General features: G+C 40.0%; 1 protein-coding gene across 5 annotated transcripts in view; it reads left to right on the top strand.

The window, feature by feature from the left end:
- The first annotated feature begins 460 nt into the window (after positions 1 to 460).
- Positions 461 to 24,988, top strand: part of ankrd10a (ankyrin repeat domain 10a) — a 57,285-nt gene continuing 32,757 nt past the window's right edge. The window contains exons 1-3 of one of the 5 annotated variants that reach the window (XM_072578111.1): positions 737 to 871; positions 3,999 to 4,154; positions 16,826 to 16,978. In XM_072578111.1, coding sequence (XP_072434212.1) covers positions 16,838 to 16,978 — 141 coding nt within the window. In that variant the 5' untranslated portion in view covers positions 737 to 871; positions 3,999 to 4,154; positions 16,826 to 16,837. Of the gene's footprint in view, positions 872 to 3,998; positions 4,155 to 11,336; positions 11,436 to 11,789; positions 14,976 to 16,825; positions 16,979 to 24,988 lie in introns of those variants that run through there. The other 4 variants (XM_072578107.1, XM_072578108.1, XM_072578110.1 and 1 more) reach the window with 4 other exon arrangements.

Here is a 24,988-nt window from a genome sequence, read left to right as displayed (position 1 = left end):
TGGGATTTAATAATCCAGTCCAGGTTTGAAGAATCCAGCCCGTGTTTTTGATCCGGTCCGTGTTCGTGATCCAGTCCAGGTTGTATCAACCCAGTCCGTGTTATTGATCCAGTCCAGGTTTTAACAACCCAGTCCGTGTTATTGATCCAGTCCAGGCTTTAACAACCCAGTTCGTGTTATTGATCCAGTCCAGGTTGTATCAACCGAGTCCGTGTTATTGATCCAGTCCAGGTTTTAACAACCCAGTTCGTGTTATTGATCCAGTCCAGGTTGTATCAACCCAGTCCGTGTTATTGATCCAGTCCAGGTTTTAACAACCCAGTCCGTGTTATTGATCCAGTCCAGGTTTTAACAACCCAGTCCGTGTTATTGATCCAGTCCAGGCTTTAACAACCCAGTCCGTGTTATCGATCCGTTCCGGGTTTTCCCCAGCCGGGCTCCTTTGCCGAGATTCGCGGCTCCGGGTTTTACGTCTCTCCCTTTGTCTTGGCGCCTGTTGAGCGGGGAACGGAGCGGCGGGCGAGCGCGAGCCCGAGCCCGAGCTGAGAGCACCGCGCCCGGAAGCAGGGGGCCGCCTTGAGCCGGTGGGGAGGGTTTGGGGAAGGTGGTGGTGGTGGTGAGGAGGAGGGTTGAGGCAGCGAGAGTGGAGCCGGGGCCGATTGCTGCTATGGCGGCCTGGGAGAGGGAGCGGGAGCGCGGCTTCTCCAGCGAGGAGCTGCTGTCGTTGCGCTTCCCGCTGCACCGGGCCTGCAGGGACGGCGACTCCGGGGCTCTCCGCGCCTTGTTGGCCGCCTCCTCCCCCACCGACATCGGCGTCGAGGACAACTTCTACGGGTGGACCCCCCTCCACTGGGCTGCTCACTTCGGCAAGGTAAGGCCGGCCTAAGGGCCGCCGAGGGGAATGTGAAGGCGCGGCTGCGCATCGTGTAGGAAGCCGCTGTGAGGGCCTGGCATAGAGGGGATTATTGTTATTATTATAATAATAAGGTAGAGAATGTGTGAGGTAAGGATGGGAGGTTAGGTATTAATGACCGCATCCAGCATTTAAATAGGTGTAAATCTCACAACGTAAGCCCACCAAAATATTAAAAGTCTGCACACTTGTTCAACTTGCCCTCGCCTTCCTCGCCCACACCGCGCTTATTTTCCCTATGTAAACATGTCACGCTGCAGTTACATTGTTCTGCCTGCAGGGGCACCATGCTATGTATCCATTGTAAACATGAGACTCCGGTTAAATATTGGGAAAATGTAATGCAAAGGAGGTGGACTTGTTGGGCTGAAGTGCCAGTTTCCGCACTGTAGGGAATCTAAAATATGGCTTTGAAACCAGCTCTGAGCCACATTCCACACACACACACACACATTGGTTCAATTATTTGCCATCTTCCTACCTTGCTTCGCCCAAATACAAGCATTGACTGTTTTATTGCATCTTATCTCAGCAATAAGGCTTGTAAAATACACTTGCGACTTTTATGAATCCAGTGACGGGGCATTACAGCTTTGCAGTGTGACAAGTTTACACAGGCAGCTTCTATTAAAAATCTGAGGAAATGAATTTTACATGGGTGAGTTGACAAGTGTTTACAGATGCAAGTCATTAACTGCAATAATTGGATATTGTCAGATTCCCCCGATGTAAAATGTTTTATGTATAGACTAATGCAAACTGCATAATATGGAAGAAGTAAAACATTAGGCAGTGAATGTCAATAAACCTTGTGTTAAGGCAGTCTGTACAACTGTAGGTCACATTGATATAACATAAAATTGCAAGTAAAATATTTTTAATATATGAATTAAATGGGTAGTTAGATATGTAAACTTAAGTTAAATTAAATATTTTAAAATCTTCCATCCACTTTCATTTTATGTCAACTTTTCTATTAATTCCTGTATCCACATTTTCAATTGAAACTTCTTGATGTAAACATGTCGTATTGCAATGATATCTTCCTGTTGGTGGTAATGCTGCAGTGCATCACTGGCAGTGGGCTAACCAGTGTGACAGGTTTGCTCAGGTAGTTTCCATTATAAATGTGGAACAGCAGTTTCTGATTCAAATAAAGAAACAAGGACATAATCTCTGACTTTAAAACAGGAAACAGCAATATGCTTCATTTCTGCTACAACTACAGACTTGCATAAAATCCTCAACCCCCCCCAAATTCACATTAATCGCCCATATGATCATCATGTGTAAAAAGCACATGATATTGACTTGCCTAACTTAAACTGGACCTATAAATACAAATATGAAAATATGAATTTCACATTTAAATGTAATATATGAAGAAATAGTTCACTGCCTAAAATAACCTGACTGACCAAATTATCTCTCATTTTACTTAACACTCTGACTTTAAACCAAAGTCCTTATACATTGCAGAATAATGTTTTTCTAAACAAATGAATTAACTTCATTTTATTTGAAGAATTTAATTCCCCACATCAGGAAACTCAGGGTCGTAGGGTTTCTCATTCCATGGTATGAATTCCAGCTTTTCACCTCCTCCCAGCACAGCATTTGGCTCTTGTATTTTGGATACCTGATCTCATAGGCAGTGCTGAATCATCTCCAATGATGTGTTAATTTTGTGTTCTGTGTGTCTTACTTTACAAACGAAAGCATGTGAAGCCATTGCCCAAGAAAGAAATAGTGATATGCACCCACCCTCCAAAATCACAAACACACTCACAGGAACCTCCAGGGACACTGAGCACCACTTCCCTTTTCAAGCCTTCAAGATCAGCACATGATCAAGGATTAGCAGATAGCAGTCTCCAGGGATTTAGGCACTGAGCAAACTGTAGTTGCCAGTCATCCAAGATTAAGTATATTCCACTCAGAAGAAATTTTATCACCATGTTAAGTTTAATAGAGAGATTTATGTTTAGTACTTATCACAATGGCAGCAGAGAAAACTGCATGCATTTAGAAGTGGCAAAAGGAAACTAGAGTTGAGGGATGATGGAAATCAGCAAACAGACTGTCCACAACCTGCAAAATGCGAATTTCATGGAATCCTCCCCTTATGATCACCTGGGAACCATACAGTTAGAAAACCATGTTTGCCAGGGTGCCAGGCACTGAGCAGACTGCAGTTCCCCTGGTTCCACAATGATAGATATTTTATACCAGACTGTTTAATATTAAGGAATGGATTCATGTTAGTACTAGCCATGAAACATACAGCCAACTGCACAAGGACTGAGATAATAGGAATAGGCACAAGAGCAAACATTGTTTCTCCATATAGAACACAGGCATCTTGCACAAATATGCCAGAGTTATGTAATCTGGCAAATTTCCATGTGGTTCCTTGCCCTTGAGCCTCTCACCCTATGTAGGAAATGTTAAGATGTTACATGTTGACAAGAACTCCCATGCTGTGGTGGATGGAGCACTCAGTGCAAAAGTTCATCTCACTTTCTTCCCTCTTGGGGGGAAAAAAACAGAGCTGATTACATTTGTTGTAAATTCTCAAAAGGACACATCCAGCAAGTGAAGAGCATATTCAAATTTAGTCCCTTTTTAAAGAAAAGAACAAGATCTTTTTTTGTACAAAAAGCAAAATGCTGTAAATAGTAAATTTGAAATAAGAACATACAAAAGGCTGGAAAGACACAGCCAACCAGACAGCGTCTATGGAGTGAAACATTTTGGGTCCGCTATATTTTGAGACCTGAGTTGTGTTGAAAGATCATTGATTTAACACATTAAGGTTTGTGCTGTTTCATTTCCACTTCCCCCAGGCCTCAGTGCAATCAGATGCAATCTGGAGTTTACTGAGAAGAATGTGCCAAAAATTCTAACTAAAATCACACATTAAACACATTCCTACCTAATCTACACGTAACTTTTATTGAGGTTAGGAGGAATACCTCCAAACTGACAAGACTCTGTATTAAGTGCTGCCCTTCCTAATTCACTTTGTTCCTGTATATTGTTTTAGGTACGCTCTAACCTTTTCTTTGTACAAATTGTTGTGAAGATTATTAGGTACTGGATCGCAGTGCTTGAAAGTACAGGTTGATTGGTTGATTACAGCTTTGAAATTTGATTGATACGCTGCGAGGCGGGCCATCAGAAGCACTGGAGCATTCATTCTCTGCTGCTGGCCAGCTCCAAGACAACCGTTTGTACAGAGGTAACATCAATTTAAAGCTAGAAACTGCAAGGAAAGGAAGGAACAATGTTTTCTCCCAGTACGTTCAAAACAAAAAACCTTGTATTTTACACTGAGCATAAGATGTTGCTAAGTTAATACTGTGGTATTTCGTACAAGCATATGATACATTTCTCGGTACCCCACAAGACAGGAGGGATGTGAATATGATGGGAAAGTTGCATTCCATATTCACTTGGACCTTCCACAAGGATGAGAGGGTCTGAATGTTAATTGGCTCCAATTTAAACTTTTCTTTGAGCCAGTTGAGATGTTTAACAATCAACTTGAGGGTGGTTTTCAAGAATACAGAAAAGCAAATACTGATTCATTCTTGGTGAAACACTAATAATGAAGCACAAATGAAATTAATCCTTGTGAGAACTTTTTAGATGTGTTTGAAGCAGTATGTTTGCATGTAGCACATAGTATTCTCTACCTTTTGATTATTTCAAAGGGGACTTGGAGTCACATGGAGATATCTTGGATGTGTAGTGAGTATGCTGGACAGTTGAACAGAAAAATAGCAGAAGGGAAACAATGTGGCAGGCTTGATAAGCCAAGTGGCCTGCAGATCATTGAAACAATCTGATTTTACTCTGGACGTTTTCCTGCTAAGTATAAAATTTAATTCAGTTTGTGCAGTGATTCATACCTTCCAGAAAAGCTTCTTTTCTCCCTAACTCTGATGAATTAATATTGCACGATAACCTATCCTGTAGCCCATCAACTACAGAGAAACTGGAAGTATGAGAGGTGTTGGCCAGTATCATAGCATCTGCTGTGTTTCTGATTGGCATTCACATGTTCCTTTCTAGTCTGCAGATTTCAATAATTAAGCAAGAATCAAAACGTTGATTATGTTGAAGTATTTGCACAAGGGGAGAGTTCTGACATTTCCCCAGTTATTCTTAAATTTGCTGTTTAAAACTGGATGCAAATAATATATCACTTTCCCTGTTGCCTCTCCCCACAGTGACTGCAAAGGTTTGGATAGGCAAAATGTTATATGCATTTGGGAGTCAATGTTAACTGTTGACATGGGAAGGGGAAATCCTGAAGCCTTCCTCCCCCACCAAAAAGAGGATTTTCCAAATTGAGTCCAGAGGCTGTTTTGTAGTGTAAGGATAAATCAAATCAAATTTTGAATATATGGAAGAACAGGTTTGAGTGGCTGAATTGTTTCCTTGTTGCTGTTTGCTTAGTTGGCAGGAGGATGGTGAACAGAATGGAATTTAGACAGTTGAAAGCATTTGCAAACATTGACTATGAATAGGCACTGGCTTGTTTCATGGTGCGTATGTAAGCAGCTGGTTTGTTTCACTGTGCATGTATCCAGTCTGTTTTTGAGAGCTAAGAGTTAAGTTGTCCAAATTCATCCACCACAAAGCGGTACCTTCTGTCAGTGCGATTAGATTGTAAGTCAGCAGACAGTTGTTAAAAGTCTGGAAGCTACTGTGTAAGGGGATAGTACTTTATTTGGTTGAGTTGGGTTTTTGAATGTAAACTTCTTATTGTGTTATTTAAACAGTTGTGTAAATGTCCAGTGAATTAGAGACGGGTGCAGTTTACTTCTGATTAGGAATGGTTCCTAGTTTGGGGAGATAGTCATCTCTGAATTCTTTAATTATGCCTGTTGTCAAATCATTTCACTACCTTTTGACTGTTCATTTTCTGATTATGATAATTATTTCGGATCTCTGATAAGTGCATAACCAGAAAGGTTGTTATAGCTGCATCCTGAAGTTAATGCACCTCCATCAACTAGTCCTGCTGTGTAAAATTTGTCTGAGCTGGCACCCTCCCAACCTCCATTGGTTACTTGCATTATGTTTGATAAATAACTGAATTGCAAATGGCTTTGTATTTTCTCTCTCCTAAGTTTGCTCATGTCCTGGGTCTCAATTAAGGCGAGATCTGAATTCAGTTTATCTACTCAAGAACTTTGAATTCATTAATGGCTTCTGCCCTGATCCATTTCCTGTCTCAATCTTAGGTCCTTCACTTACTCCTCGCAATTCAGATGTAGGTTAATTTTTCTCTGCAAAGTCAAATATCTGGACATTTTTCTTAGATAACGAGCAGAGTTGAACACAGGTGTACAATAGGTGATTACAGCAGTTTCTATACCTGTTTTGTCTCTGTTCATCCGGCTGCACATCTGAGCTGTGATGGACCTTCTGCACTGTTGTCATGTACAATTTGGTCCTTGCCACTGAGCTGAGATGTTAAGCTGAGGTCCCATCCATGTCTTATACTTGCAGAAATATTTAAAATCCAAAGACACTATTTATTGTTCTCATCAAGTGATCAAGATTTTTCATTTAACAGGCATTGCCAAAAATATATTCACTGCTCATTTATTTCACTTGACAGTATGGGATCTTGTTTGATATAAAATTGGTTGTCACTGCACCTGGAGAAATCATAATGCATAAATGAAGAAATCACATGAATGGCATCTTTTTATTTTCAGTTAACCTGTCTCAGCTAGCTACTTCAAACTGAATTACCACTAATTGATTTAGTAAACAGTTTGCAGGAGCAAGGAGGATAGTTTGTTAGCTATTTGCTACTACTGTTAGGGTGAGTTTTTGTTTCAGGTTACTGTAGCAGTTGCTTTCAGCTGAAGATGCCAGAGGCTCAGGAAATGTGGTTCTGGTGCCAAGAGCAGTCAGCAGAATTATTTTTAAGTAATAAGAATATGTACTTATGAATGCCAGATTTTACAAAGCAGCTGTGGTAACCCTGTCCAAATTGAACTTTTAAAAAGCATTAGGCGCACATACACTGTGAAAATACACTGGGTGTTATTCATGGTAAGCACAGATAGTTAAAAGGGTTGTTGTTTAAACACATTTGTGAATTTACTTTTGTCATTTGTTTCTTCATGACCGTGGCAAGATTAATGATATCCTTTTAAGGATTCGGACAGTTGAAGCAAATCCTGTGCTTTCTGTTTATAAGTAAGGATATTAGGATAGCAGCAGATATTATAATGGACAAATGAATCACCAATTCATTTAAAGTAACTGCATTACTTCATAGAACGCCATAATCCAAACCATCTATTTAGCGATTTAACTGTCAATACCTCTTTGTAGCATAAATTAAGTTGCTTCATGTATTGTGGAGTGGTTTCTGATGCCTGTGAGATTAGCAAATAGATTCAGTCAGAATATGGCCCACTTTTCTTTTCATTTACAAGGCCCAGAGTTTGATGGTATGTCTACTCAGGTGTATAAAGGATCCACTTAATTCAAATGTAAACATTTGTGTGATTTATTGTTGTTGGACATGGATGACCCATGTAAGACTGTGCCTTTTTTTTGATAGTTTGTTGACTTGTTGGTTAACTTGACTGGATGCTGTTCTTATGTTGATATGGTTGAATTTGGGAATTACTGGATAATAACACAGGTGAAGAAGGAATGTAAAGCACAGTGGCCATTTGGCCCATATGTCATCCTGTTCTCTTCCCTACCCCCCAGTCGAAGCAAAACGCTCAGACATAGTTTTACCTCCTTCACTTTATTCCGGGCCCTGGAGGGAGCGAGAATAATTGCCTGTGTGCACAGAGACATGAGTTCATGATCTTCTCTGGAATAGCAGTTTCTTAATGAATTATGTAGTCATTTTACAGGGAGGAGCATCCAGATAAGGCAACGTACGCATTGATTGGGTGATCATTGCAATCAGCGAGCATCAACATTAAAGATTAAGCCATCTGCTGCTACAGTGAATGTTCTTAACCTTAACTGGCTTCACATAATGAATACTTTTCACCTTGTTAAATTGACCTTACATACTGAACACTTCTGATATTGGTAAATGGCTCTATGTAATGAATGCTTTTCCACCTTGTTAACCCTTTACCCTTGCCTCTAGCACCCCATTGTTAACTGCAAGGTCTTATCTGATCTAAGTCATAGTCAGTTGAGCCTCTTGTTTCCCAAAACTCAAACTTGTATCTTTCCCTGCCTGCTTATACCTTATACACATTCTCACATATACCTCAGATCAAAATGCTTTACTTGTAGGGGGGAACTTGCAAGTTGTTTCACAAGATTGGTGTACTTGTCTTTATTGGTTAGAAAGGTTGTCGTGTCTTAGCTTATGCCCCCAGCAGCCCTCATTCGCCCTTTGTCAAGAGTGTGCTTAGCAAATGCAGTAATAGGGATTTGAACTGAGTTATATCAACTAGGATGGCAGTTGGAGATTCTGTTCCTTTGCTGATTTGACTGATCAGATAGTGAAATACTAGTTGCTGGGAAATCAGCGTCTGATCTCCTCTTGTATTATGTTTGATTGGCAGCTAAATGTCCTTGTGTTGTGACGTTTGAAAATTGTTTTTCAGCAAATTAGATGGTCCCATTAGAGATCAGAGTCAAAACGTGTGGGGCTGGAAAAACACAAGTCAGGCAGCATCTGAGGAGCAGGAGAATCGACGTTTCTGCCATAAACCCTTCATCAGGAATGCCAGAAACGATAATTCTCCTGTTCCTCAGTTGCTGCCTGGCCTACTGTGCGTCTCCAACGCCACACTTTTCGACTCTGATCTCCAGCATTTGCAGTCCTCACTTTCTCCCAGGAGAGACCAAATAAACTCTCAATGAAAACAAAATGGGTTATACCAAGATTAATATTGAGCAACCCTGTATTTGATTTGTGCTTATTACAGCTTAGGACAACAGCCATGACAACTCTTTCCTACTTTGCAAAGTGAAATAGTTAAACTTATCTTTGTTGTAAAATGTGTAGTGAGTCATAGCTATCACTTATTACTAAATAAATGTATTTTCTCATTGCCATGCTACAGGTTTAGTGTTCATCCTACTGCTGAAGCTCAGGTAGGAAGTGCACTTGATATAATCTATAGCTGATTCAAAGATAGCTAGAGATTTGTGAAGTTAAAGTATCAGTCTGGTTCTATAACGTTCACTTAATTATCTGAACAGATAAATATGATGAAAAAAAAACTCATTGAACAATCCCTCCCCATAAACATTTGGTCAAACTAACTATGCTTTTAAATACAGCACCTATGGGACAAGGAGTTTGCCAGCATCAAATATTCTAGATAATTGAGAGGTCCACCGAATGCAAAAGCGGCACGGCGGCTCAGTGATTAGCACTGCTGCCTCACAGCACCAGGGTCCTAGGTTTGATTCCGGCCTCGGCCGACTGTCTGTGTGGAGTTTGCACATTCCCCCTGTATCTGTGTAGGTTTCCTCCGGGTACTCTGGTTTCCTCCCACAGTCCAAAGATGTGCGGGTCAGGTGAATTGGCCATGCTAAATTGCCCATCGTGTTAGGTGCATTAGTCAGAGGGAAATGGGTCTGGGTGGGTTACTCATCGGAGGGGCGGTGTGGACTGGTTGGGCCGAAGGGCCTGTTTCCACACTCTAAGGAATCTAATCTATTCTTTTAAAAAAAGCACACAAAGTAATAGAAACAGAATAGAAGTATGCAGGGGATAGATATGTCAGTTATATTTTATTTGCAGCATAAATCACTTGAATAATAATGCAACTTTGCCTTAAATAAAACTTATAAGCAGAGAGCCTTCTCATCCACGCACTTAACTGACTACTCAGACGTCATGGTAGATCTTGTATTTGAGGAGAAATTGACTCAAAATTGAATCGACTGTTGATATTTTGTGTGGCCATGCAATTGAGGTAAATAAATTAAGAAAACTTTAATAATTGGTCAGAACAATAATAATAACTTGGAAATATTTAAAATGCATAATCTTTGCTAGTTTATCAAGGGTGCTGGTTAAAATAAAGTTTGCTGTCATTAAGACTTTTAACTTCGAGGCAATCTGATTTTTGGGAGCTCATTTAGGTTCAATTCCCTGACAGTATTGCAATTCCCTTCAGATAACCAGAAATGTGAATCTCAGTCTTTCTTCTCCTGATCATAAACAAAATAGATAAATAATATGTGGCCCATTGAGCCTCCTATTCCATTCAGTCAGATCTTGCTGATCAGATTGTGGGCTTAGCTTCGCTTTGTTTCCTTTTCCCATAAGCCTTCGCACCTTTGTACATTAAAAAAGACTGTTGATCACTATCTTGAATACATACAGCGTCGCAGCTTCACTGCATTCTGAGGAAGAGAATTCTTAAGATTAATATTCCTTTGGGCGAACAAATTTCTCCTCATCTCCATCTGAAATGGAAGACCTTATTTTTAAACTGTGGTCCTTAGCTCTCCATTCCCCTTTGAAAAGAAATATCCACTCAGCATCATATCAAACTCAGTCAAGATTTTATGTTTCATTAAGATCACGTCTAAAGCTTCTAAACTCCATTCTGTGTAGGCTCAACCTGTGAAACACTTCCTCATGAGGCAAACTGCCCCATCCTAAGAATCAGCCTCATGAACCTTCTCTTAACCCCTTCCAGTGTAAGTAAGTCAGGTGGCCAAAACTCCGTACGTGACTCGAATTATGGTCTCACTAATGCCAGGTGTGGTCGTAGAGTATATGAGTAAGTCATGCTATCTGCCTTGCTACTAAAGGCCAGCATTCCATTTGTCTTAACTACTTGCTGTACTTGGATGTTGACCTTTTGTACTTTATGTATGATGATCCTCAATTTCCCCCAGCACTCTAGGCTTTTTGAAGTTAAATTTAAGTAATTCTCTACTTTTATATTCTTTCTGTCACTGTGGGCAACCTCCTGTTTTCTTACATTGCACTCTATCTGCCAATTTTTTGCTCACTCGTTTAACTTATCGATATCCATTTGCAGGTTCCTTTTATCCTCACAACTTGCTTTCCTACTTACCTTTGTAGTGTCAGCAAATCTGGCTACAATACTCATTCCCCTTGTCCAAGTCATTAATAAATTGCTGAGACGCATTTAATTGAAACTTTTCACCTTGCACTGGTCTGGTCAGTTCACAAGAAATACCAAGGTAAAAAGATGAAACAATTTTATACTGTTTGAGAGAGGAGTACTGATTGACTCATAAGCAGATTCTGATCAGTAGAGATGTTGCAATGGAGAATATGCCAGTTAATGACACTTGACCGTTAATTGCCCAGTTTTGCTTAAATTTTAACAAGTCAGGTTGACTTTGACAGGCCAAGATAGTGGCACAAGTGAGAACTGCAGATGCTGGAGATCAGAGTCAAGAGCGTGGTGCTGGAAAAGTACAGCAGGCCAGGCAGCATCCGAGGAGCAGGCAAATTGACATTTCGGGAGAAATGAACCAGAGAGAGTCTGTTAGCTATTCTGTTGAGTTGAAATAGGTGAAGTTTGTACATTTTCTCTCCCTGAAAAGGACAAGGCCCTATGAATTAATGTCATTGCCATTAACAGGATGCTGCTGTCAAGCCACAAACACATTCTGTCAATGTTGCAAATGAGTACGGTAGGGTAGGAATTTCGGTGCCAGTGTGATGTTTGATAAGTCTCAGAGAGGTGGATTGTAACAATCAGCGCATCCTGTCAACAATTTGCAACAAGCAAGGTACTGACTGCACCCAACCAGTCCTTGCTTGTAAAGCTACTGTCCAACATTAAATGGCATTTTGCAATTAGACAACATTTGCTTAACAGTCCTGACTGTGAGAAGAATTATGCTAACAACCACATTAAGATCCAGTCAGGCTTGTGGTGTGTTTGCATTTACTGGTGATCACATGTATTAATTCAAAGGTCCTTGTTCCATGTAGGAACAGAATGTATTCAAACACTATTTACTTTATAAAACTGAATGGTTTTAAGATTAGACAGTCAGAATCTAGACAAATCTAGCTTCATAGACCATTAGTTTTATATTTGCAATTTGGTTACTGTAGTGGTCAGTCACTGAATATGCTCACTTGAGGCTGTCCATGTACCTTCAGCAAAAGAACATAAAATTATTACAGAATAGGAAAAAAAGACGCAACTTGCAAATATCTCTTCATAGTCATGATTCATCCTTTTTTCTCCAGTGATATCCTTTACATTGATGTACTCAATGAAGTATCACTCCCATCTTCACTTTAAAAGTTTTCAGTGAACTGATGAGAACATAAGCATTTCCTTTTGGCTTTCTGCATATCACCAAAAGTGATTCTCTCCCTCTCTCGCTGGGGCGTACAAGCCAACTCTTATTGTACTTTGATTACTTTGAGGCTGCGAATACAGCCTAACACTTTTCAGCTTTGATGGCCAGAAGACTTCTACAAAATAAAAGCTATCCTTTCCAACTGGAATGATTTTTTTCTACTTATAGCCCTGGCTCTCTGTCTTTTCTGTGGCTTATAAAAGTTACATTGTTAATACCCCAGCACTTACGTCACTAGGTGGCCGACTTTATCATTTTAACTTAAGTCACGTGATTTCTTGGAGATGCAGTCTTTAACTCATTGTTCCAAATGTTACGTCTGTTATGCTTAGACTTGAGAAGGACGTAGTACCTGTATAGTTCTGGAACTTTTGTGAGTAGAGACTTACATACCAATTTTTCATATTCATGGTTTTCTGCCAGTAAAAACAAAAACTTGATGTCCCAAATTTAGATGTAAACTGAGAATTTCAGGCATGTGGGTTGTTCCATGGTTTGTGTTTATAATGTCAGTATCTAACCATGATATCTTGTGTCTTAACATGTGTTGATCCTTCCAAATAATTTTTGTAAAGCACATGTGCCAGTGTTAAATTCAACAGTGACATATAGTAATATAACCGATTTAGATAATTGGAGAGGATTTGTATTGGAAGAGCATAGCTACTGAGTCTTCGTGTGTAGCAGGTGCAAATATATCATACAAAATTGAAAAGCAAATCCTGAAGTATTGACCAGATGTACAACATGGGATCATTCAATTGCAAACAGTTGACTCTGAATAAAGAAAATATTGTCTATTTAATAAATGACAGATATTACAGCTATCCAGTAAAAAAAAAGGTGTTTAATGCCAGATCATGGGATCATTCTTGTCCTCTCTTCTTCATAAAGGGGAGATGTATGAGCAGTTGCATTGTCTGAGTAATGTGGACATGTTTATCTCCTTGTATTTTTGGTCACTTTAGTCCTGCTGGTTAGGAGCAGTTGGAGATAAAATTGTGTTTGCTTGATGTGAAAGAAGGAAGTGATTGTCGACATTATTTCTGTTCACTATCTCATCACAGGGCAGTGTTTTTTTTTACAAATGATAGAGGAATTTTCAGTTATTACATGTAAAGAAAATGAAGGCTGCAGTCATTTTCTAATTAGTCCCATTCTCCTACTCTTCAAGGATTTATCCAGCTCCCTTTTGATGTTTACTATTGAATCTGCTTTCACCTTCCTTTCAGCTCAATGACATGCTGTATTTGGAAATATTCTTCTTATTTTGACTCTGATTCTCTTGCTAATTACATGAAATTTCTGTCCCTCTTGTCAACCTTCTTTGTCAATGGAAGTTGTCAATCTTCTCTGTTGCAAAGTTTCAAAGGTAACAGTCTAAGTTAAACATTAATGGAATTCTGTATTTACAAAATTGAAATTTAGTCAAGGAAACTAGAACAATCAAGAGGAAGTTTATGCTTAGTTCAAAAGGAGTGAACTGACACGTGCAGCTGTAAACTACAGGAATGCATATTTTTGTTTCTACCTGACAAAATGTTCATTAAAATATGAAAGTTGCTTCAGGAAACCATTTCTTTGGTGCTCTTTTCTTTACACAAGTAAGAGAACGAAAACTTAAGCGCTGCTAAGTGAAATAATCTGAATCCCCCCGATTTTGCAGTGCTGGGATTAGATTGCATGTGGACTGCAAAGTCTTCCCAGGATAGATTGCTTCTGCATTATATGAATCTTCCATGTTACCAGCTATTGCAGTCGAGCTGATTTCCAGGTTACGTGGCTCATGAAGGATGGGTGATTTAATCTCTTACAAGAGATGTTTATCCAAGGATTTTCTCCCTGCTTAAGTGGTTGCCACGTGTCGCTGTGCAGTTTTGAGCAGAGATTGTTCCCCGTTATTTTGACTAGCATTCCACTGTCAACAAGTATTGACACCAGTATGGAGTATGTTGATGTTTGATACACAACCGCTGGGTGTTGAGCTCGAATGAATTTTGTTGAAGAAACCTCTATGTAATGTGACCTATATATATTCCACATAATCTTGCTAAGAAAGCTTTCGAGTACTGAAGACCTGAGGTGCCAGTTTGAAAATTGTGATTTTATTAAAGACTTTACAGGTTGAGTCTATCTTTTCTGCCTTGGTCTTTAATGGCAGGTTCATCTCTCCTGTATGATGTACAAGAATATTTGCAAGAAAGTGTGTGGCCAAAGTGTGATTCACTAATTACTTATCTCTCCTTTTAATCTTGACCCATTCAATGTATACATAGTGTAAATTTTGTGCAGATGCATTGAGATAACTTTGAAATTTCGTAGCACAGACAAGACCTGAGCAAGTCTATATTACAGTTTATGTTGCACAGGAGCCACCTTCCTCTGAACCTTAGCGACCCCGCTTCTGTTTCTTTTTCCCATTTTGTCCAGCTTCTCCTTAAGTCTATCTGTGTTACTCTCCAAACTGTTCATTGTGGTAATAAGGTAGATAATACTGTGTTAAATTGTTTTGTGTTTGTGGTCTTCCTGATTTTAGATATGCCATATGGACTTGGAATAGTCTTGCTGTCAGTTTTGGGGAGGTCTTGACAACTGCAAAATCTTGTGGACTGGAACTTTAGATGATCAGACCACACCAGTGGTACTGCGATCTTCCTATTTGCTGCACATTTCAAATTTCAGTTTACTTACAGCAACAGTGCATCAGTTATGCCGAACTTGAAGGGACTGAAAGGTGAAGTGATATTGAAAACAGAGAACACACAATGTGAACTAAGATTACTTTTGACAATTTTCTCGAAAGGCTGCCATTTTCTTCGCTTTGATTTGTAGAGCATGCTCCAGGGGCTGATTAGCCTACTCCTGCTGCTGCTGCTGCTTTGTATGTTTGAATGGTGAATGTTGACTCACCTGATTTCTGATGTTCTGATAAGCACAAAGAACTATATCGTATGAGACTGAGAGTGCTTGAGCAAAGAGTCAGTACAAACATGATGGATAGACCAGCTGTCTTCAGTGCTGTCTGATTCTGTTGTTTATGGAATACAGCATTATAAATGTATTTACCAGCAAGAGTTTAAACCTGTATAATGCCTTTAATATACATAAACTTGTCCCAATGTTTTGTATAGTTGATGGGGATATAGGAGGGGTTGGGGATGGGGATTGGCAGGTACCAAACCAGCCAAATCTGTGGTTCTCTGTACAGGATTGCATGAGTGGTAAACTAATTTATCATTTCAAAGAGCATTCCAATTTTTGTTACATCGTTAATTTTAAAAGTTATTCAGAGTCCTGCAGTCTTACAGTTTTTTAAATGATTGTTAGGTAGTTGGAATGTTGGAAGTGCTCTTTGTCTATACCAGAAATCTTTATCACAATCCTACCAATTTTGTCTATATCTGCTTGGCGTCATCTGTGGAATAGGGTTTGGGATGGATAAGCGTGCAATACAACCTTTCTTTGTTTCTTCCAATTTAAAATGGATTGATTTTTTACACAACATGTTGCTCAAAGAGTATTTCAGTCTTCGGACTTCAAATCATCACATTGTGAATCTTGGGACCTTTAGAGGAGAAAATCTGCCATCCTTATCTGTCTGGTGTAGATATAACTCAAGCTGCCCAAGAGATGTGGTTGACATTTTACACCCCTTGGAAACGGCAGAACAAGGCATTCAGCTCAAGAGCGGTTGGATTTGGATAACAAAATATTGACTTGACCAGCGATGTCCACATTCTGCAAAAGATTAAAGGATTTGTGACATTTTGGAGCTTCTGCTTCAGACTATCTCTTTGTCAAGTTACTGCTGTTCTGCAAAACACAGACTTTGATTCTGTCCTTTTGCGCTGTTTAACGCATTGGCAGCTGGGCTACATTGACTAATCTGTGCTTTGAACTTCACTGGAGAAAACTTGTGTCAATTGCTGCTCTAACTTGTTTCATACTGAACCAAGTAAGAATTGAACACATAAGTTAAAGCCCTGTGTCTTTATTTTCAGAATGACCCTTGGTCATTCCTCAGGAGCATAACTGGAAAAGGCCTTGGGTTGTCTCTAGGTGATTTGACTTCTAAATCCACCATGGGCTATATATCCATAATCAAGTGTGCTAGTCATTGGATGACCGTTTAAGTGACTTATTTTTTGTGTCCAATTGGGGCATCTAACTCCTGGAGTTACCAGAAGTTTGTCTTTCTTTAAAGGTTCCAAGTTATAATTTTCTTCTTTATCATTTGCTGATAAAGCAATAGCTTTTCTTATCAATAAAAGGATATTTTACTTTTATTTTTAATTATGGGTGTCTTGATTTGACATTTGGCCTCACTTTTCTGGAACTTTGTCAGATGTGAGCTCTGCACTAAATAGACTGTGTCTGCTGTCAATGGAGCCTGTAGTATCATGTTGATTGGAAAAAAAATTTGAAAATGCATATTTATGCGTACTCTGTTTGAGAACACACAAGGTTAAAAATCTCGCTGTTTGTGACCCTGTTAGATTTTCAGGGATTGCTGTTAATGCATTGAATGGGTAACAGTTTAACATGGTAAACTGGTCATTCACTTTCTTCTCTTCTGTTTTGTAGCTGGAGTGTGTAATGCAGTTGGTGCAGGCAGGAGTTGGAGTCAACATCGCAACATCACGATTTGCGCAGACTCCAGCCCATATTGCAGCTTTTGGAGGGCATCCTCAAGGCTTGTTGTGGCTGATCCAAGCAGGGGCAGATTATAACATACAGGTAAGTTAAAAGAACAGGAGAGTTTGTGTATTCATCAGGTCTGTATTCACCATTATATGATCTTTATTGCTCAGAGACCCCAGTCCAAAATAGTTTCCATCAGTTCAGACAATAACATGATAGTTTTGGTTTAAACAAGAGGCTTCCGGCAACTTCCCTATAGTTGCCATAAAGCTGTCCTATTGCTGGTAGCCATAGACAGCATTCACAATGCCTAGTTCCTGTTAAAACAACTGAATAAAATGTAAAAAGCCTCTCAGACCAGTATTTCAGATTGTGGAAATGTGAGTCACTGTTTTGGATAAACTTTACAGATTTATTGCAGGAAACATGTGATGCATGTCATGTATCTCTCTCCCTGCATTTCTACACTTTGTGTGTCACTGTATGTTCCCTCAGTGTGTCCATCTTCCTTTTTTAGTTCTACTCTGTGTATGTCTGTCTCAATTTACTTTATGTGGGTTTTTGTTGTCATTTGGACACACTAGAATATTAATAGACTCATTTTGTTTTTGGAAGTAAGTGTAATTTAGATTTGGCAGCAAATGACTTGACTAGTTTCAAAATCCTTACCCATTAAGAATATACTCAGTTGAATTTATGGACTTAATTTCATACGTCATTTACAATAATTAGGACAGTTTTTTTTAAAATGGATTCCTGACTGCAGAGATAATGTTCAGAGTTTGGCCTAACCTACTTCAAAGCACGTGGCACAATTCTTTATTTAGTAAGTGTTTGAAATCCTTGCTGTGAAGGATTGTATTTACTCATGTGCTCTGGTATTTTGGTTGGAATTTTTTCCATCATTTTTTTACAGTGAGACTTCTGCAAAATATAAGAAACAATATACGAACGAGGAGGAGAAGGCCATTTAACCACGTGAATCTGCTTTCCCACTCGATAAGACCATGGCTGATCTGATTATGGTGTCAAATCTACTTTCCTGTCTACCCAGATGTCTTTTGACTCCTTGTTAGTCACAAAGATCTCAACCTTTGCCTTAGTATTCATTAACCCTGTCTCTCCTGCTTTCTGGGAAGTGAGTTCACAGAATCTAGTCCCTCTGAGAGAAAAGAAATTCTCCTCACCTCTGCCTTAAACAGGGAACCCCTTTCTTTCATGACTCTGCCTCCTATCTCAAGTCTCTCACAAGGAAACTCACCCTGTCCAATCCTTTTAGGATCTTGTATTCCAGTAAGATCACCTCTCATTCTTCTAAATTCCAAAAGATACAGACCCAGTCCAATATTTCATCATCGAATAGCACCCTCATCCCGGGAATCAAATCCAGTGAAACTTATTTCACCTGCTTTTGTTGCAGTTATGCCCTCGTAATGAAACCAGAACTGTGCACAGTAGTCTAGATGTGATCTCATCAATGCCCCTTATAACTATCTAAACTTCCCCATTTTTATATTCCACTCCCCTTTCATTAAATATTCACATTCCATTTGCCTTCCTACCTGTTGCTGTGCATGGTATTAACTTTGTGAGTCCTGTATTAGGACACCTAGATCCTTCTGTACCTTGGGTTCTGCAGCCTCTCCATTTAATAAATTTCTGCTTTTCTGTTCTTCCTGCCAAAGTGGACAAGTTCATTTTTGTTGCACTGCCAAGATTAGATTTAAATTGCCTGTAACAGTAACCAATAAAATTAATAAGAAATGAAATGTATCCAGTCCCATCCGTGCCTGCCTGCCTGCCTCAGTGTACCAAAGTGTTTTGCAGTTGATCTAAATCACTGTTGTTCTGTAGATAAATGCATCAGTCGGTTTCTGTACAATACAATATCACACAGCAACAAAACAAATGGAGATAAATTTTAGTCAGGACAGTAGGAAAACCTCTTTTAAATAGTTTGTGTGTTATGTGAACACTCAGGCAAGGCCTTTGTTTATGTGTCATTTCAAAAAGTGGGCAGTGAGTTTCCTCAATATTGATTCTGGCATTGCAGCACACTCCACCACTGATCCTTCAGCATTGTGGCAGTCCTACGTCACTAACCTGAAATGACAAACTGGATTATGTGGCTAAGTCCTAGAGCAGAGCTTAATTCTTTGGGCCTACCTGACTATGAGGCTGGAGTCAGATCCCTGAGTCATAGTTGGCATTAATGTTCACAATTAATAAAGTTTACACTGATTGAAATACTGGATACATTTTCTTGAATTAGATTGCTTGCAGCTGATATATTTAATACCTCACTGTCACTGTTAGGAAAAAAAATGGTATTCCCTTTAGGCAGCAGAATATCGTATTTCTCATTTTCAATGTCAGAGCTATGCTAATGCAACATCTTCCAGATTCAAGCTATCTCAGCTATGTACCAGGATTCCATTCTGATCATAAGCATGATCTACCTTTTCCCTCATCAGTTTGTTTGATACTTGGATCCTTCTGAATGGATCAACAGGATTGGACTTCCTCATTACATGATTACCTTATGAGGCACTGGCAGGCCAGGTTGGTGAGGATGTCAGGATTACAGTAGTCCCCCGCTATCCCCAGGGAAAACATTCTGAGACTTAGCGCTGACAGCAGTGACCCCTGTATATAACTTGTTTTTGTTTGCACACATCAATGATAATATCTAAATGAGAAATTACATACTATCAGACATTACTGATGTGAAATAATAATAAAATACATTGTACAGTACATTTATTATACCTGTGCGCGCTCTCTGGAATGATGAGTTTGTGACATTTGAGTTACCATGGAGCAATGAAATATATCTTGTGTACACAGTTTAAATACTGGACATTTTTACATTACACTGAAGGGTAAACGAAAAATATATTTCTTAAAAAGAACTTAGCATTACATTCTTACAAAGTTAAAAATCTCACAACACCAGGTTATAGTCCAACTAGTTTATTTGGAAGCATTAGCTTTGGAAGTGCTGTTTCTTCATCAGGTGGCTGTGAAGCAGGACATTAAGACCCAGAATTATATCCACATAAGTCCACCAGTTGTTTAGATTGCGGGGAGGTGCCTGGGAGACCCTTGGGCATCATGTCCACTGTGGGATCCATGAGATGATTAAAATACCCTCCTATAATCGTATGGTATGCTCCAAGGGGCACGAACTTGGAAAGTGCATTCAATAAAAACTTAAGGGGGTGTGCTGGGGGCAGTAACCAATCAGAATATTGTACTCCTCACCATGTATTAAAGCTTTGAGAATCACAAACTGTCCATATTCATCCTTAATTTGATCTAACAACTGAGATGGGCGATTTTTCGGAACGAGTGTAGCTGCTCCCCTACTTTTAAAGTTAAAAGGTGAAAAGAACACCCGGTCGAACCCTCCCTGCTGCAACTTTAGATGCTCCTTATCATCAAGATGGGTTTCTTGCAATAGAGTGACATTAACCCTCTCCTTTCTAAGACTCAAAAGTACTTTGTTTCTCTTAATTGATAAGTGACTCACCTTAATATTTCATGTGCGCCATTTAAACAATGAACTAGCCATAACCATCTGAAACAGCTCATGAACCCCCGAGAGAAAGAATCTACTCACAATGCGCCAAGTGGAAACAATGAAAGATTCATAGAGTCTAAGAAACACAACTACAGAAACTACCGAAACAAAACTTCTAAAAACTACACCTATAATAAACCATTGCAAAAAAACAGATAATAGGTTCCCCCTTGCCCATACGGGACACTCTCACTCGCCACAAATACCGTCATGGCTCCTTCTTGCTGAAGCCGCACCCCAAACCCAGGCAACAAAAAAGTAAAGAATACATAAGTCTTTCAAACAAATTAAAAGTGGGCATTTCACCCATTCCACCCATACATCGATCCCTGTTATTATTGGTAAAATTCAAACCAAAAAGATTACGACAACGCTTCCCAAACCCCAGAAAAGTAAGAAGGGAAGAGAAAAAGAAACATATTAAAGGGACAAAACCAGACGAATGAAGCAAACAACAGAAAGAAAAGGAACCACTTTTGTCCATATTGCTTGAATAATCCAGTCTATTTTAAAGTGTCCAAAAGTCCTTTATCTTTTACAATGAGTCAAAGACGTGCATGGACCCTCCGTGGCTGAAACATAACACTGCCAAGTATCTTAGAGTACTGAGTATCCAGATCCCTCAGCCTCTTCTTTACTTCATCAAAGGTTTTCCTCTTATGGATCACAGCTGCAGAAAAGTCCAGAAAAAACATAATCTTCGATCCCTAATAAATCAGGGCCTGCAGATCTTTCCCGAGTGTTCTGGAAGCTTCCAGTACCTTTTGCTTGCCTCTGTAGGACTGGAATCACACTAGAACTGGGCAGGGGTGCTGGTCCGACCAGTGAACAAGTTTGGTCTGTACCCAGCCCTCCTTCGTTTCCCATCTCAAGAACTGTGGCAGCCATTGCTCAAGAAAGCTGACTGGCTGGCCCCTTCTTCCTGCTCCAGCAACCCAGTAACATGGATATTCTTCCTCTGACCTCAGTGTTTGAGGTTGTTGACCTGCTCTACTAAGGCCCTTACCTGCTTCTCCAAGGCCTGGATCTGTGCTGCCCAGGATTCAGCTGCAGTCTCCAATGCCACAGTCAGCCACTTGACCTCCTCTCCACACTCCCCGAGGCACTACATCTCCTGCTCACGCTTTTGCAGCATGGCTGAGATTGATTCCAATCTGGTCCAGGTCTCCTCCATCGCTGACGTGATCTTTTCTCGGCGAGTTTGATGAACTCCGAAGCCCGACTCTCCTGAGCAGGTAAGCCCAGTGGGGCTTCCACCCAGGTTGACGCTGCAGCCACAGGTGAGTCTGTTGCTGCGGGGGGTGCCCTGCTTGTTGCGATCCACACAGTCCTTTACTGTTAGTCATCTTCTCTAATTGCTAACAAGAATATATGAAGATTCTAGGAACTTAAAACTACCAATTTTTTTACCAAAGCAGTGAGTAAGGGGATGGTAAAAGCACCAATTTGCCTGAGTTGTGGTGCAGAGTTCAGTAAAGCAGACCTGTTGGATCGCCGCTATCTTGAAGTTTTTTTTAACTTCGGGGATGAAGCATTGGTGAAACCATTCGGTACAAAGCATGGCTGCCACCCACACTTTGTTATTGTGTTGCCAGAAAATGGGCAAATAGAACATTACAATCCATTCTCGTCCATATGCCTATCCAATGACCATTTAAATGTCCAGAAAGTTGTCAAATCCAGAGCTGGTGCAGGCAGTGTGTTCCACACCCCTGTGATGCTGAGTAAAGAAACTACCTCTGACATCTGTCCTATATCTATTACCAGTCAATTTGAAGTTGTGCCCCCTCGTGCTATCCATCACTGTCCTCTGACAAAATCTCTCACTGTCCACCCAATCTAACCCTCTGATTATCTTAATCATCTCAATTAAGTCACCTCTCAACCTTCGTTCTAATGAAACCAGCCTCAAGTCCCTCAGCCTTTTCTCGTAAGACCTTCCCTTCATACCAGGCAACATTCTGGTAAATCTTTTCTGAACCCTTTCCAATGCTTCCACATCCTTTCTACAATGCGGTGACCAGAACTGCATGCAATACGCCAAGTGCAGCAGCACCAGAGTTTTGTAAGCTGCAGCTTGACCTCATGGTTTCAAAACTCGATCCCTCTACCAATAAAAGCTAACACACTATATATCGTCTTAACAGCACTATCAACTCGGGTGGCAACTTTGAGAGATCTATATACATGGACACCGAGATCTCTCTGCTCATCCACATACCAACAATCTTGGCATTAGCCCAGTGCTCTTCATTCCTGTTGCTCCTTCCAAAGTGAACGACCTCCCACTTTTCTGCATTAAACTCTGTTTGCCACCTGTCAGTCCAACTCTGCAGCTTATCTATGTCACTATCCACAACTGTACTGACGTTAGTGTCAGCCACAAATTTACTAACCCATCCTTCTACGCCCTCATCCAGGTAGTTTATAAAAACAACAAACATCAGTGATTCCAAAACAGATCCTTGTGGTACCTCACTAGTAACTGAACTCCGGGATGATGATCATTTCCTATCAATCACTACCCTCTGTCTTCTTTCAGCTAGTCAATTTCTGATCCAAACCGCTAAATTGCCCTCAGTGCCATGCCTCCATGTATTGTGCAGTTACCTATGGGGGGAGCTTTTCAAACTCCTTACTGAAATCCATATACACCATCAATGACTTTACCCTCAAGCAAAGCCTGTTTGGTCACCTTCTTAAAGAACTCAAAGGTTTGTGAGGCATGATCTACCCTTCGCAAACCATTCTGACTATCTGATCAACTTATTTCTGTCAATTTGATTGTAAATCCTATCACTTATAACCTTTTCCAACACTTGCCCCACAACCGAAGTGAGGCTCACTGATCTGTAATTACCAGAGTTGTCTCTACTCCCCTTCTTGAAGAAGTTTTTGTTTTTGTTCTTGAGGGCGTGAGGATTCTTCACTCCGTACACCACCCTGCTTGATCATATACCCTGCTGTATTGCCACGTGGTACCAGAGTTCATCTGTCCTTCTACGCTTTGAACCCTGGTCCCTGCTTTGCACTTTTGTGAATGTATGTTCTATCTTTTTCCAAAACAAGCCAGTTTCATCACAATTGAGGACTTGTTTTGATGGTAGTTTTCCTTCTCGATCAACTTCTTAAAAATTTTTGGAAACGTGGCACAGCTTCTTCATTGGCAGACCCACTCTTTCCAGTTATTCTTATGTTTTTCAAATTATGCCTATTCCTGTATCTGTGCAACCATCCCTTACTTGCTGTAAATGGTTTGGTATCCTTCTCTTCAGTGGATTCTTTCTTAAAGTCTTTGTATAGACTTAACCCTTTGCCGTAACATGTTACTGTCAATAGGCGCACACATCCTGTTCATATCTTCACCCCACAAATTTATTACCTCTTACATCTTCACTAACACCTTATCACGCACTGTACAGGTTACTTTTGATGTTTGAGGTGTCACAACGAAAGTGGAACGAATTTTTATTTCGTTCTTCACCACCTCACGAATGGAAGATTCATTCTTCTCATAAATCTTAGCAACCTCAGCATACGTTTTTTTTTTCTTGTTGTATCAAGTTGAGAATTTACATTTTTTTTTAACTAATGGGAAGCACTTCACGGCTTCTCTTAGGTTTTGAAGCACTGCCAGCATCGCTACTTTTATGTTTTGGGGCAATTTTTTAGCAAAGTTAAGGGTTACGCTGGCCAGCGTTGATACAGAAACAAAGAGTCATGTACTAATGTCAGAGGGGCAGGAAGCTTGTACCATGTTACTTGGCATGGCGCAAAATTTGCTGCAGCCTGGCGTGGTAAACCATGATAACAGTTCTTTACAGATTTGTTTAAATGTCAATTCAAAGATAAGACCCGGTGTAGGGGATGCCAAGAAGGAAAATTAAAGATAGGTCTCTGCTGGTGACTAAAGAGGAAATAATGCCTTTGTAGCTTATACAGACCTTGAAATGGTTAGGACTGATCTCTCTGGAAATTTGTGAAAAACCTCCACTCAATATATTCTTAAAGTTAGTTGCCATACTCAAAAGAGGGTTTGGCTAAGTGCTCATCAAGGCCATGAAGAACCATAATCAGTCATATTGTATGGTGGGTGAAGCCTAAGAGATGACCTAACCGTGTGAAGTTTTGATTTTAAAAAAAAGTAGGAAAGTGGGTCAATAACCATAGATGATAGATATATAATCATTAGCAAAAGATCTAGTGAAGATGAAATCAAAGTCACTGGAATCTTAAGTCGCTCTGTACCTCAGAAAGGTGATAGAAAGCTGATTCCGTAAGTAATTTAAAGGGAATTTATCATTTGAAAATGAGGAGAGTGCATGTTTCCAGACACAGTTGGGGTGTGGCATTGCATACCACTGTTCTTTCAAAGTTAGCCTAGCCATGATGAACTGAATGGCTGCATTTCTATGGACTTGGAGGACAGAACTGGGATGCTAAAACATGGATCCTGAAAGTGTCTGTTAGTGTGTGGTGATACTATAGCACTGAGAACCTTTCTCATATTACCAAATTCAAAA

The sequence above is a fragment of the Chiloscyllium punctatum genome, chromosome 9, assembly GCF_047496795.1.
Source record: "Chiloscyllium punctatum isolate Juve2018m chromosome 9, sChiPun1.3, whole genome shotgun sequence".
Classification (NCBI taxonomy): domain Eukaryota; kingdom Metazoa; phylum Chordata; class Chondrichthyes; order Orectolobiformes; family Hemiscylliidae; genus Chiloscyllium; species Chiloscyllium punctatum.
The sequence above is the reverse complement of the archived record's forward strand: the minus strand, read 5'-3'. Positions and strand labels throughout refer to the sequence as shown.